General features: G+C 44.5%; 1 protein-coding gene across 8 annotated transcripts in view; it reads left to right on the forward strand.

The window, feature by feature from the left end:
• The window catches only part of pyd (zonula occludens-like protein polychaetoid), a 34,824-nt gene continuing 19,591 nt past the window's right edge, over positions 1 to 15,233 (forward strand). For 3 of the 8 annotated variants that reach the window (XR_015330346.1, XM_022809759.2, XM_086993124.1), the window contains exon 1: positions 9,975 to 10,139. Coding sequence is in view for 3 of the 8 variants with exons in the window: in XM_022809759.2 (XP_022665494.1) it covers positions 10,119 to 10,139 (21 nt within the window). In the remaining 5 variants the exon portion in view is untranslated. Of the gene's footprint in view, positions 4,140 to 9,974; positions 10,140 to 10,248; positions 10,763 to 15,233 lie in introns of those variants that run through there. The other 5 variants (XM_022809763.2, XM_022809764.2, XM_022809765.2 and 2 more) reach the window with 5 other exon arrangements.

The following is a 15,233-nucleotide window of genomic DNA, read 5'->3' on the forward strand; positions in this document are numbered from 1 at the left end:
GAACAGCAACCCTACAATTATTCAAAACAGTATACAACATTTCTCTCACAAAAATCTTAATCGATACCGATATGCAGACCAATTAGTGCTAGGTCACGTGTCTTTTATAATTAATTATAGGAGATCATTAATTTACACTAACCTGTCTCGGACGGAACAATGTGTTTTTCCCGTTTTTCAACTATGTTTTTCCCGGTCGGAATAACGCTGCTCCTGTTCACACACTATGTGTATAAATGTTTATATTCTGTCACAAAAATCGAGAACTGGCAAATCGTTGCATTTTCTTCGAGCATTGAGTTATTATTATTATTAAAGCTCGTTTTGTTTTTCTATATGATTTTGACTATTCGCCAGTCCAACAAGTGTGCCTGCCGCGTATCTTTTTTTCTGCGCGGAAGTAGATGTCCATTGAATATTAGAACAAGCATAAACAGGGTTCGCTTGAAGAGGACACGACTGGTCGAACATTTTGCGCATTCGCGATGAAGCTGTCGTTATGGCTCTCGTTTTCGGAAGCACGCGTAGTCAGGGTTACGTTTTCTAATTCATGATCCGATGTATACGTTCTGAGACTTAATGAACTTACTAATTATATGGACTTACTAATTATAAGTTCGTTGTCCTATGTCCTATAATCTAACTAGACCGGCTGAGCCTGGATGTGCATAACAAGAACTTCACTTCATTCACTTTTCAAAACTGCGTAAAATAGAGATCTCATTTTATCATTATTAAGAGTAAAAATTAAAGACATTTATAAAGCATTATAACTTTTTTGTAACAACGACACAGCAAAATAGTGTGTACTCCGTTATGTAGAATAATTCTATCGTGTAACTAATAAACTACCAAATTAATTAATAGGAATTACGTAATCTCAACAGTTTATTTAACCCATAACTGTCTCTACAAATGTTCATGCTTCTGTGCAGCCTGGGCGGAAGATCGATTTGAGAACTCCTAATATTCAAAACGCACGATACATACACACCGTATGTCTTAGCATGACACCTACTTCAATAGCCAGCGCATGCTCACAAGTCTCGCTCTCGTTGACTATCATGGCCATCGTCATACCCGCTGCCTCATGCGGCCTCTGTACATTGTACCGTCTTACCCAAGCTTTCGGATTTTATCTTTCTCTACGTCCTCTTTCTTTCATACTGCTTGTTCAGGTGTAATAGATTGGTGTTAGCTAGATGGCACCATTTCCCATTTACCATGTTAGTAACAACAGTTCAGTGGCTCGATCTGGTGGAATGTGCATCTCGCCAAATGTTTTCATACATATCCCTTGTTTATACACATGTCCGGCTCCTGAGCCATTTATAGTTTGTTGTTGCGTGCTGCTGTTGCTGGTGCTTCTGCAACGACGGCTATTGCTGTTTTGTCCTGATTCCATGACAGAAGCGAGTGCGTACCGTAAATTAATGCATACGAGCGTCAGTAGTAGCTCGTATACTCTCTTCGTCAAAACAGTCTTAGTTTGAGCTTCCCTCACCCTTTTGTAGGTGCCGCCGCTGCTGTGGTGGTCGATGACGGGCAATAGGTTGTCGTCGTGGTGGTGCAAATAGGCAGACATCGCCTTCATCTTTGACATTTCGATCTGCAGCCAACGCTCGCAATGGCGTTGGCTATATACTACATGCATGTTCAAGCGTGCTGCGTTGCTGTTTTTGTTTAGGAGTGTGAGAGTATTCCGCTAACGAGCCGCTTGCCAGAATCGGAGAATCGGTAGTCGGTATGGAGAAGGTGAGTCCGTCACGGAAGGAACCCTAGCCGCGTTGCTATCGTTGCCCACTGGCTGCTGACACAGCCAGGGAGACAAAAAAAGAAAGTACGCACGTTTGATCGCTGGTTTGTCCTGCTGGCAAAAACTGGTTCCTCTCTTTCTCCTAGAAGTGCCGCCTCAGCAGCTGCCGCCGCTGTTCTTCTCTTTGTCTGGCTCATACTGACTAGGAGAGAGGGCATCATGTGCACAGAGTTTCGCTACGTACGACTTCAGGGTTTCGTGTGCTGACCGACAGATGGCGCTAGCAACGATTCTATGCTGCCATTAACGTCCACTAGCTGTACCACTGCGGCAGCAGCAATATAGGCACCGGGTTGCATGGGGTCGCTGTTTTGAGCTTCTCTTTTTCATCTTTTTCTGCTCCCGCACACGGATGATGCTGAACACGATTAGGAGTTAGTGGCTGCTAGTTAGCCAGCCAGCCATGGTGATGCTGCAGGTTGTCTAGTTAGCTGCGCTCAGGCTTCCGCTTCATCAGGTCCCCACAACGTTCGCTTTAGCAGTGAATACATGAGACACTTGCAGGAGCCTCGAGTAGTGCTTAATCGGAAAGCAAGTCATAAATAAGTTAGCTGAGGGGAGGGGCCAAGTGTCCTGACTCGGAAATGTAGTATAACGACAGCGAACAGCAGTTGCTAGGGTCGTATTTGTCGTGATCGTTTGTCTGCCGGCTCCTATAGTGTTCCGGTGCCCGTTATGATTTCAGTTATTTGTGTGCTGTGTACCATGTGTGCTGGTGTGTACATTGTGCCTGAGCCTGCAGCACCGTCCGTGTTCTTCGTCGTGCTCTGTTGTCGCTCATCTCCGTCGATCAAGTGCCGTCATTAAATTTCTGTTAACTTAGTGTTTCATCTTCGTTTAGTTATTGTTATTGCTGTTGACATCATTGTTTTCGTCAGAATCTTCTCTTGCAGTACAGGCAGTCACCACAGCCGCCGTTGGGCCCTGTGCTTCTGCATGCTTCTGTTGCTTGTGCGTTGACAACGCGGTCGCTCCTGCTTACGCCGAAGGACCACCGCTAAACGGTACGGCCATGATACGACGACCGTGGACAGGAAACAGATGCGTCTGATGTGCACCACTTGGGTCAGTACGACCAACACAAGCTTCGCTACGACGGCAAAAGCCCCATTAAAACTACTCTGAGGACTACCTTCGGCAGCGACAACAACGTCCGTGCAACTGCGATAGCTGTGAAACGATGTAGCGTTGACGATGAAAACAGCCCCGATACTATTACCGCGCCAAGGGGGTTCAAGCACCAACGCCAACATTGCTAATCGCAGTAAAACTAGCTTCACGACTTCATTGTAATAGACTCAACCATTGTTGCTCGGGTTTTCTTCCATCCTTCGGTTCATCTGCATGAAACGGAGGCCGGCTCCGTATACTAATTATTATTGCCTCCATCAATTCGTGTATAGTGCACACTTGCATAGTAGAGGTAAATAGCGACTATCCGGACAGACTGCTCTGAGTCAGACGTCCATGGTGGAACTAATCGTGTGCAATCGGCGTTATTGGTTCTAAGCCACGATCACCAAGATGGAGTTGCACGAATCCAGTCAGCGTTATTGATGTTCATATTATATACCTACTATATGATGCGCCATTATCCGCGCTTCTGCTAAGGTAGACGTGAAAAATTCAGGAAAAAAAAGCGGCATCCTGTGTATTGCTTTGTTGTTCTGTTAAGCGTCTTCACACCTCAGTCCTGCTTGTAGGTAACTGTGATCCTCTGAAGCTGATAGAGAAAGTGTGCATCGTATTCTAAGAAAGAAATTATCGTTTACCTGTGTTGCTATTTTTGTGGCAGTTGAAATGCTGGTGAATAGAGGTCAAGACAGTGTATCCTTTAACGGTGTTTTCAAACGGACAAAGCGGTGAAAGTTGATACTGATCAACCAGGCGTGTAGACGCAGTTCCATCAGCGGATTCATCGGGTGAACCATTTTGCCTGTTTGTCCTGCGCCTCATTGCCACTTCAATGTTGGACCTAACCGGAGCTGTTTCGTGCAAAGCTAGTATCCTACACCTGCATCTGCTGTTTATTTTGGTTTGTAGCTTTGCACTTTGTTCACCACCTCTCTACCGACGCCTATCTCAGTTCCCACGGATTACATGGCCCTGCTGTCTTGTGTGATCGACAACGATGTGTGTACTACCGGATCAAATACTGAATGAACTCAACCTGAGATGAGGCCCAGCCGGTAAGCGGGCGTGCTATCGGCGACTTACCTCCTGCTAGCTGGTGCTCGAGTTCAATGCTAACGTAACGTCGACCTGTTTTCGTTAATGTTGCTCGCCAACCACACATCAGTATCTTAATATCATTCGATCGATGGTAAGCGTACTGGACGAATTCGCCTGCCGGCACACGTTTTGTTATCGATACATCAAGGCATGATTCGGAGTAGAACTAGTCCTTTTATTAACTTCAAAATCGCTAAAAAGCCCATACGTTTTACTACTTTGTAGAAGTCAATGACGATTGGGTTCGCTTGTTGAACACTTCAATACATCAATTATATGTTGACGCTTAAACAGTCTTATTACAGTGAAACAGATTAGTCCCGTATGTCATTTATGCTTATACGTAAATATAGTCTGTCGGTTACGACGCTTGTGCTGACGTAGACGTTAGTTTACTTTTTATTCTCGAAGAGGGAATGACAGCGGACATGGTTGTCGTGTTTCATCGTAGCACCACATCGAGTTGATAATAGAACTGCTACTTAATATGGTTTGTAGTACGGCGAACCTCGAAACAGTGAACGTCAACCAACTAACCCCCTTCTTCTAAGAGGCTGGCGTTTGTTTATGAGTCGAACCGAGCGGGGCTACGCATCCTGAGATGCCCGTGGGATCTCCTAACGGTTGCGCCGTTGAACAGACACAGAGCCGTTCAACGGCTACTAGAAGGAGCTGAATCTAGGAAGGCAAAAAACGTGGAAAGATCGAAAAAAAACTATCCGGCCTGACAGATCGGACCAACCTGCTCTTGTCCGGTGCCACGTCCCAACGGCAGTCTATTTGTATTTACAGACACCTTGTAAAAACAAAGAAAAAAAACGCTTTCAAGAGGACGTCAAAAGGCGATTATACCTGTGTGTGTGCGTTGAAAAGGAAGGTTGATTTAGCGCTATACCATCTATCTACGTGAGCATTCTGCGTGTAAAATCGATGAGATCTGATTGAATTTCTGAGACTCGTTGTCAGAATTCGAACGTTCGTTGAGAAACCTGGTGGTTTCGAATCATGGAGATAGGCAAAAACACTAGCGTTTTAAGCGCGCGTTCAAACTAACAAAATGTGACTGATGAACGATTACCTTGTATATTGCTTATATACCAAAAGCCTAATTCATAAAAAAAAATGGTTAATCAATCCTGAGCATCAATTGGCCGTCGCTATCCGCAAAGAGTGATACCGACATAGGAAGAGTGGTTCCCTGAATTCTCTGCTCCAAATTGACCTTATTACTTGTGAATTCAATCTCAGTATATACTAACGCCAGTTGCGATAGTTAACCAGTTTCGTTTGCTACCTGAAAACGATCTCCTTACCCCGGTGCGGGGGCTCGGATCTTTAGTTATCGCAGGCAGAGCTGTTATCAGTTGTTTACTAACGGTTAATGGGGTACGGATTAGTTTCTATCAGCTAAAATTGATTGAACGAGAGACATTGTTAGTTAATTTACATATATTTAACCCTTATCTCTCTATATCGAATTGTTTACAATTGCAATATTAGCGCCATTATTTCACTTTACATTACAAAAACAAGCAAGCGCATCGAGTATCGTTATCGATGATATCATCCTCAATTTTACCTATAAAATGGCTATATACGATGACGTAACGCCTCTCTGGTGACGTTTTTTTACCTTGCTATCATACCTTCTGTTAACGCGCACCTATAACAACTTAACGCGCGTCTCATACCTCTTGGCCGAGGTCGATTTGTCGAACTCGTCGATATTCCGGCAGTCCAGTCGTCACAGCTATCACGTTCTCGTATAAGCCAGCGACAAATAATGATCGAAGGGGCTTCGTGGAACGCGTTAACAACGACTACGAAGGATTCTGAAAAGACCCCGTAAACTAAATGCTACCAGTCGAGCAATATAGCGTCATACTCAACTTCATGGAATGATAGTACTGTTAACTTACGGATAGAGAGTAAGGGACGGCACTGAAGACTGCGAGACATACTACTTGTGAACTGTGGTCATACCACCTTAGAAGGCCTCGGTCGTGGTTACGACACTAATTCGGACAGCTAGAGCTGAAGTAGATTGACCCTAAATATCAGGTGTATATATGCCCAGAGATAAGACCTGGTCCTTTATCTAGTAACAATATGAGGCTATTTTTGTAATTCTGTTTCGCTCCATTGGCGGTTTGGGGTCGGTTACGTGTCCGCTCAGCAATTTGGCGCCGCATGGAAGTTACAATGACAAACAAACGACAACTTACAATAGGCAAATATATGCAAGCGAGCTAAATTACCAGAAAGCTAGTTAATTGCAGACAATCAGTTAGCGATAAGCTCTTAGGCCCCGCATGTTTATATTTTATCCATATAATACAATAAGGTTCTGTACATTGTTTATCCAGTAAGCAAACAAGCAATTTCGCTGGCGTCAAAACAGCCAGAAGAAGTGATAGGTTCCCTAAGTCACGATGGGCTGGATAATTCGTTTTATTTATTGCCAGTGTCATTTAGCTAGCGGGTTTTGTTAGCATGTATGTCGGTGGAGTTTGTGAGCCATCCTGGTACTCTTCTGGATGCCCTGCCGTTCGAGTCAGCATGGTACACGATCGTGATTGGAAACACTACAAATAATGTACAACAGAAATTCCAAAAAACAAGAAAAACGCACTATGTAGGAACTACTGAATTGGCTCCCTAATCGTACTTAAACATGTTCAACAATTTATAGAGAGATTTACGTTTTACTTTTGCTGTCAGCTGTGCTGTTTCCTACTATTTTAGCTGAATTAGGGTATGAGAGTTGCGTGTCTAGCTCTACGCCTATGACAGCCCATGTTTCGAATAGTAGCAGAGATCTAGGTAGCATAAGACGAGCGGGTACACTGCTCATGCCACGATCCGTCATATTACACCGACATAAAGAAATCTACAAGCTATTCAAGAAGGAGATCAGATTTTTTCCCTATTCCTAAGTGAAACACATGTGCAAAGGGCAATGCAGCTCTTGCAACATTAACCTCCCGACTAACGTCCACCTTCAAACAGCTTCTGGGCACTTGAACGACATTCCACACGCCTGTGGTTAAACTGTGTTTTCGTAGGGATCTCGTTGGGCATGTCTACCCTGTCTTAATATCCCTGTAGGACTGCAACAACAAGCTGTCAAATCGAAGAGTTTATTGGCCTTTTTTGTCACAGAGTCTTTACCAACTCAATTACGTGTTGACCTTCTAGATTTAACCTTTTGGGAAAGGACATATTAATAAAGATCCTAAATGACCTCGTTGGCAATGTCGCCAAATTGTTAACAGCTGCTGTTGCGAGTAGTTTGTCCCGCCGTGCGGCGTGGGCTTGTTAGGCACAACTGCAGTAAACAAGTTTATTGCGGTAAATCCGGATCTTAGTTGACTGACAACACTGCGATATGTGTGAGGCTGATGCAACAGCTCTGGACATATTCAGAGCGTAATCCTGGGTCCCCATATGGGCCTGCAGGAGGTCGCGTTCCATCTTGATACTGTCAAGTAGATAAGATATTTAGATACAAGAGACGGCTCAAATCGGGCTGTTTTAGTTGCTTTGCGGCAACCGCCGTCGGGGTCTCACACAAACAGTAGTTACTCGAAGTAACAATTCAACCGCTTTCAGCGAGGGAAACAGGATGGAAAGGTTCAAGCATCAACGTCGGATTTACGAAGGCATTACGGGTACCACTTCTACTATTACAAATTAGCATCCCTTTCGACAGGCTGATCAATGGGCTAAATGTGTTCTATTTTATGCGTGTCGAGACAAATCAATCAAATTCTTTGAATGATTGTTGAAAAGCCCAGCGAAATTGGCATGAAAAACTACGACGATGGATGAAGTATTTACCTTTTTTGCGGCCCGAAGTGACCACGTGACCAAATAGTGCTGGAGTCGCCGACGCCACGACAGCCAAATATGCTGATTTGTCTCGAGTGAGTTCCGCAAGATACTCGTGTCATTTGGCAAGTAGTCTATTTGCCTTCTTGTAGTCCACCGCCACCTACGTCTCCGTTTTTGGAAAAGCATCGCGTCTAGCTTTTTGGGTTTTTTTTTGTCGAACGATGGTGGACAGCGTTTTGTGTGCCGGGCATCTAACGAAGTTTGTTGGCCACATTGTCCCGACAGACGAGGCCACGTGACGCTTTGCGACGCTTCAAAGTCCTTGCTAGGTGTAGCTATGTAGCGTTCGTGTTAGCCGGTTAACAATGTCCGCTTGAAGATAGCCTGAAAAAAGGCCATTTGATTCAGCTCATGAACGAAATAGAGAGAAAACGGACGTTAGCTCGTGGAATCCCTTATAAATAAACATTAAGAAGAAAAGCAGCACTAGATAGATACGCCGCTCAAATGTGCTATAATGAACAAGGTAAAGGGCATAAAGAAGACGAGGAAGTAGTCTTTCAATAAGCACCTGCTGCCGCAGCTACTGTCTCATAACGCAGATTTAAATCTGGGAAAAATGAGGGGTCGTAGGTGACGCAAGAGACGATGTATTACACTTACAATGACAGGCTGTGAACTGGATTGCCGGATTTCGATTCACGGCAATAGAAACGTTGAGAAGGTGAATTCGCAGCAAAAAAAGTTGGGTCTGCGGATAAAGCAGTTGCGGCTAACTTAATGATGTTCTATAATAACGCGACACGTAAAGGACGATTCGCTGTGCAGTAACAATGAGTGAGGCAATTACGTATAGTGCCTCGATAGCGACTTCTTAACGTTTCTTCTCCTTAACAACGACGGGTTCTCTTTAGTTGGAATTCTGGGGCTTTAAGCGATTTTTGATTAAAAATCATCAGTGGCTGGTGGGCTGTTAAAATTACCGCTTTTCAGGAATCAGATCATATACGCCACTCCCATGTATATTCGTGCAACGAAGGGATCGTATCGCAGTATAGGAATGCTACTGTTTCAGTCCTCTGTGAAGATCTCACTTAGGCGAATCAGAGATTACGCTTGGATCAACAACTCACGCAGTATTACTATGATTATTATTACTTCGCACAGTGTAATACATATCATAACTTAAGCTAGATTCAAAGTGCTTCTATCACATCTAAAAGCTCTTCGTCGTAAGGTCGAATATAAAGTACTTTTCTTGAAAAGCTGTTTTGACGCATCGAAAAATAGAGAAATCACATATTGGGCCGGTTTCATTGTTGCCTACGCTGTCGATGTTGTCGTTGTTGTCGCTGTTCTTGTTAAATCTTCTCCGCCGCGCCAAATGCTGTGGGCGCGCACCGCTGTTTCGAAGTAAAGGTGATCTTCTCTGTCGATAACTGCCTCATAGAGCTTCGCAGCTGAATGGAATCTGCTGATCGGGCTCTCCGTAGATTGACAAAGCGGATTACGGAAACATAAAACTTGTGTGCTTCCTAGACCTTTTTGACCCAGTTTCCTGTGCTTGTAAAATCCACGTATCGACGGTATTATACGAAACGACGAAGCCAATACGAAGAAAGGGCTGACTACCGATGTTTGATCAATATTCCATCAACTAATGGAATAGCTTTGATATTCCAGTTATTGATATTTCACCACCAACGTGCCTAAATACGTATGCGCGCATGGCACATCCAAATAGGTATTTCGACAGTGAGCCAAGCGAAATCGAACTATGAAACAGCAGCTGCAGGTACGCACTCTGAAATCACAAAGTGAAAAAAGGGCTCGGAGCCCAGTATCACTATGGAACGGCAACCCCAAAAACAGTACAAGGCCGCAGGCCGGCTTTCTAGCTATAGCTAGGGAAGAGACACAGCAGAGAAGGCTACGACCCTGATAGAACAGTTGAAAGCCAATCAGTAAGCGTCAGTCAACGGCTTTTCTCAAAATATTTCTACTCGATCTGTGGTCGACCCGGTCGATTCTGCGTCCGTTTTTGTTGCTGTTGCTTCTGCCTGCCGTTCATGCGTCTCGCGTTCCGTGTGGGTAACAGACCCATATGACCAGTGAAAGATAGACCGAATCGTTCGTGTGTACGATGGAGTAGATTATCGTAACGGCTGCACTGGCTTTCTTGTTCGGGGCACCCTCTCAGAAGAATAAGCGACAACAAGAACGACGACGAGACTAGATGACGCGCTTGGAAGACGATGTGAGTGAAACAGCGGTGGTGCCGGTGACATTAATCCTCTAGAACCTCTCTTGTTCTGTGCTTTTTTTTTTGTTTTTCCTTTCTATCGCAGAGATTTTTCTGTGCACGGTAAAGCACTGTGTCCTTTACGGCTTCAAAAACAGGTTCGGTTTCTTCGGTAGATGCGGCCGCACTCGTGACGCTAGTGAGTGCATGAATAGCGGTCAGCTAAAATGAATAGAGGAAAGAGATGCTGTTTCATCACAGGAACATAGGCAGGTAATCGTGTGCATTCGACACGCAGCTGGTGGAAAAGGTCTGCTCTTGTAGAGAAGGTTTGAACAGGCTGATAGACTAAGTGGTGTTACAAAAGTTAGGTTTGATACGTAACGAGTTTGAATGACAGAAGGGCACAGGACAAGTCGGAGTCGGCGAAATTGTTTTAGTAAGACGCTTAAAGCTTAGGAATCAGATGACGATAGAACACATGCGTGAAATCCTATGCGGACTACATATGTTACAGAAGAATCGAGGGCGTTGCTTTGTGCGGTTAACGACACATAAATGGGACGAGTCCATGATCTGACGCTGTTTACCGTTTCGTTCTCGAAGTCTTCTGGTTCCGAAAACACTCGAAACCTAAAGTGAGTAGGTCTAAACACGTAAAGTAACCAGCCTATATCCAATACAGTATTTGCTTACATATCATGGATATGCCATTATGAAAAAACCTACAAGTACTGAAATATTCCTAGTTAGGCCTTGTGCAGTAACATTCTGTTATGTCCTACAGAAGTCGTCCTATACGTTATGTATTAATTTTGATTCTATAGCCTTTTGCCGTCATTGTTTCTAGCCATATTAGCGCCTCGTTAGTTCTTCTTCTTCGTCTCTACCTGTAATTGTTCATATTCTAAAATTAACGTTCCATCACGCAGTTGACACCTCGGTCCAGCTCTACCTCAACGGTAGCAATAAATTTATTCGGTTATAGTGAGATACTAACAACAACTGTCATCATTATAAGTCACTGCGGGCAAAAAGAAAACTTCTCATCTCGAAATCAACGATGAGACAATCGGCCGTAATATTATATCTTGTACGTGTGAGCTGCTTTCAAAAGACAAACGGTCACCTGAAAGGCATATACCTAACAGTGTTGTTGTTGTTGTCGTCTTTGTTGTCAACGGGACAGTCGGACGGCGTTGAGGCGCAGCAAGTGATGGATAATCTTACAACCAGTGATGCCATTAGTGCTGCTGATACTATTGACATTCCAGTCATAGCCATCTTCAGCGGCTTCTGGGTTCATCCGTCTCATTCGAAAACGATCGATATGATTGAATCATAGAGGGCGCTGGCAATTGGCTATCTGGCGCTGTCGTAATGTTCATCAACGGTCGCTGTAATCGTCGGCTGTAATGGCACGTCTGCCAGTTATTCCGTGGACGATTATACAAGGAAACAAAAGAAGAAAATCAAGCCTGTTACTGCTGGTCCTGCTATTGCGACGGAAGTGAAAGTTGTTGTTGTTGTTGTTATCGGGTAGTTGTTACGTTAATGCAGCGTGGGTCCAATGGCGCCAGTCGCAACGGTTGCGGCGGAAGTTATCAAACACTCGTTCGTCTCTGCGAGCGCGATCGCTACGACTCTGGTTGACATGGCGGGTAGGCAACGCGTCTTTTTAGTAGCGATAGGTCCATTTGTGGCAGTATTAACTGTGGCAACGATAGCTCAGTCAATGACTGTGAGAAAATAAAAGTACTAATGTATAATTTACGTCAGGCGAGCCGGGTTAAGCGAAAGTATTCCCAATCGACGACGTTGTTATTGGCTGTTAGTGCTGCTTTGGCAAATTACGCCGAGCAATGTACGGGCGATATAAAACCGTTTTCTGGCTGACTTCTTGATAATTCCACAAAAACGCTTAGTCAAGGGTGGCGGTCCAAGAGAAATCTCTATCTCCTATTGCATGAGCATTGCCACTTGACAAGCGCTTCGTAGTCACGCGTGTTATCAGATAACTGATTCTGCTATTACTGTCCCTGTTTACTAGTATGTCTGCCAATTAGCTTTTACATGTATTTATATATAGCACGATTCTACAACGGTACAGACAATGGCGGATGCTGTGGAACACAGCTTTCCCACCGGCCCTCTTGTTCCAATTCAACAGGCCAATACGACACATGACGTAGCCGATGATTGCCTGTTTATCTATTCTCTCCCCAACCCCCGGTCTGAGCACACAGAAACAGCGGCTAACGTTTCATGCCTTGCGTGTCCGCATTCGCCTCGAGAGGTACGCGCCAGAAAGGTTCAAGCAAGCAGACCACGTGCACATAAAGCCCAACTCAGCCCTAGTTTAGCAATGGGGAAACGAATCCATAGTCGTACCGATAAATGAAGGAAATGGAAATTAAATTAATCGTATTAATTAATATAAGATGATTGTCCATTTGGCAATCAGGTCGATGCGGAGCGTTTTGTATTCGGATAGAATTGCGTTGACATAATGTTTACAGGGAGTATCATTTGTTTCGTATAGAAAATTTCTCTATAAATTGTTGGACATAACCCTGAGCGGTGATTGCCATTATGATAAAATGCCAGCGGGTCAAACGACACGTCACTAGGTGCTGCTTGATTGTCTCATCCTTATCTTCCTCAAATTCAGCTGCTGATAAGGAATTCAGTTATCAGTTTCATGAATGCGAGACATTTATTAGCTTTAGATAAGCACCGTTATCGGAACCGTGCTTCTGGCATTTTTGCGGTAAAGATGGATAGCGTCGATGAAATGCCGTGCGGTTAACTTCTGATCAACTTGCTTGCCAATAAAGAGTGTATTCTACGAATCTAAGTGAGATTTTACCACTTTACACAATGATGACGCTTGTTGAAAATTCAATAAAATCTACGTTTTACAATATCTCAGTAACTGTCTCTACTTTGTTCGGTATCAATTTAAGCGTTCTATTAGCTTTGAGTGGAAACCAATAGAACGGGAAGAACAGTCCATTGATCTCCGTATTACGTTTTCAGTCAGAGTAAACTCTATTGCTCACCGCTATGTATTTTTCGCTCGCTAACGCGGTTACCTCCTCATAAGTCAGGACGGCTGCGCGTACACATAGGCATTTTTGCCAGGCCATCATCGATGGCAAAATGGCGCATCGTAGCCAAACCCTAACCCTGTTTCGCGTCCTATCATTCGAAGTTACAATTGACAATTCTCTGTCTTACGGGTATACAGGCTTCACCTGCGTACGCGCAGGTTCGTCGATATGACTGTCGATAACATCGTTACTGCCAGCAAATAAAATGTCGAAAACAAGAATGAACGGACAAGGGGTGAGTCGAAGCATGAAAGTGCCAACGGTGCGGTAGTATGAGCTGTCGCTGAATGTATTACAGTAGTATTGCAGATTTGTGTTCTCAACGGTTTTGTGGCCGTTGTTGGAAATCCTCGGCGCCCCGCAGGACTGCATCAGATCGCTAACGGTCTAATGGGCACTAGTGACCCATCTGATAGGGCGTCGAGTCGACTCGACTCGACCCAATCGCCCGATCTGGCAGGGCTGAAGACCAACGGCAAGATGTAGCAACACCAGTAACATCAGCTCCAACGAGAGTTTGCTGCGGCCGCAGGCGACGACTGCTCACAGTTTTCCGTAAGCGGCAGCTGACGAAGTTGTCCAAAGACTTCGTCGCTTTCGTATTGTTCGCCTTTTTTCTTATATTTGTCGACCGTCTTGGAGCTATTCTCGATAACAATGCTACGGCGCGATAGCCAGTGTCGATTGAAGCCATCGTGTCAAGGGATTCAATAGAACGTGATCCGCAACGACCGGTCAGTGGTGTTGATAGATTCGAAAAGCCGCGACAAAATCGCAAATGCATCACTGCTACAGCAGAGGCCGTATCTCATCAATATAGTCACTGGTGGAAACGACCAGTGTCAGCAAGACCAAGGAAAGATAAATAGAAAACGTTGGGATCCATTGACGTTTCCTGATTGACAATCGCGATACGTTGCAGAGCAGTCAGCCGACCGATAGCAGAGAGGAGACGACGGCGGCGGCAAGCAGCTTAAAGCACGCGGGAAAACTGAAAGCGTGCGAGGCTTTTGTGAAGTAGCTAGTGGCGCTAGCCTCCTTAGCCGTCCTACTGGCAACAGAACGGTTGTGTCTCTTCAAATCAGACGCAATCGCCATTGCCATCATCGACGACTTGATCAATCGCAGCCAAATGACTGGCAAAGCGACGACTAGCGGTAAAGATTACTCAAGTAAGCCTCTCACTGGCTGATCGACTAATTGATTTGGCTTACCGTCATGCAGAAGTTCTTCTGCGTCTCTTTTTTTTTTTTGCTCTGTACCACTCGATTAACAGACTGACGTAGCAGACGGTATAGTCAAGGCGGGAGTCAGCTATGGAGGCCAGTACGAGCGGGTCGCGATGGTCAGTTCGACAACGGTGACAATGCCCACGTTGCAACCCTGCTGGACCGATGATAAGATGTAAACGCTTATAGGGCGCATGTAGATAACTTATGCAGATGTAGCAGCAGTGTGAAATCTAAGTTGAAAGGAATTCAAAAGTAGTATACTTAAAACGAGCATTATTACGTATGGGTACGTCGTAAGCGAATATTGTAGTGAATACTCACACCCAGAAGCAGCCGGCGGTAAGGATTAATAGATCTGAAAGATAGTGTTCCAGTCATTAAACCACTTTAACATATAGATCAGGTCCAAGCTAGCTGCCGCTAGTTTTTTGAGTACTAATTGTTTTTTATCTGCGTAATTCGGACACCAAACGCTGCACCAAACGACGGCAGATAAGAAAAGGCACGTCATTCTCTAACGTGATAACGTGGATTTCCATAGAAGGTGTTACACCCATCGGGCCTCCAAGGTGTTCCATTACAGAAAGTCCGAGTGATATCTAGCGTATTCTGCAATATCTAGTATCATCCAGTAAACTTTTTCATGGTAAGAATATTGTGTTAGGAGCAGAAAATGGCGCAATAATGGCACTCTCCATTTAGATTTTTAGTGGCTTCTTCTGTCAGCACATATAAAGACATCAGTATTGCGTCAGAAGCGTCAG

Source organism: Varroa destructor, unplaced genomic scaffold (genome assembly GCF_002443255.2).
Source record: "Varroa destructor unplaced genomic scaffold, Vdes_3.0 BEIS01000006.1, whole genome shotgun sequence".
Classification (NCBI taxonomy): Eukaryota; Metazoa; Arthropoda; class Arachnida; order Mesostigmata; family Varroidae; genus Varroa; species Varroa destructor.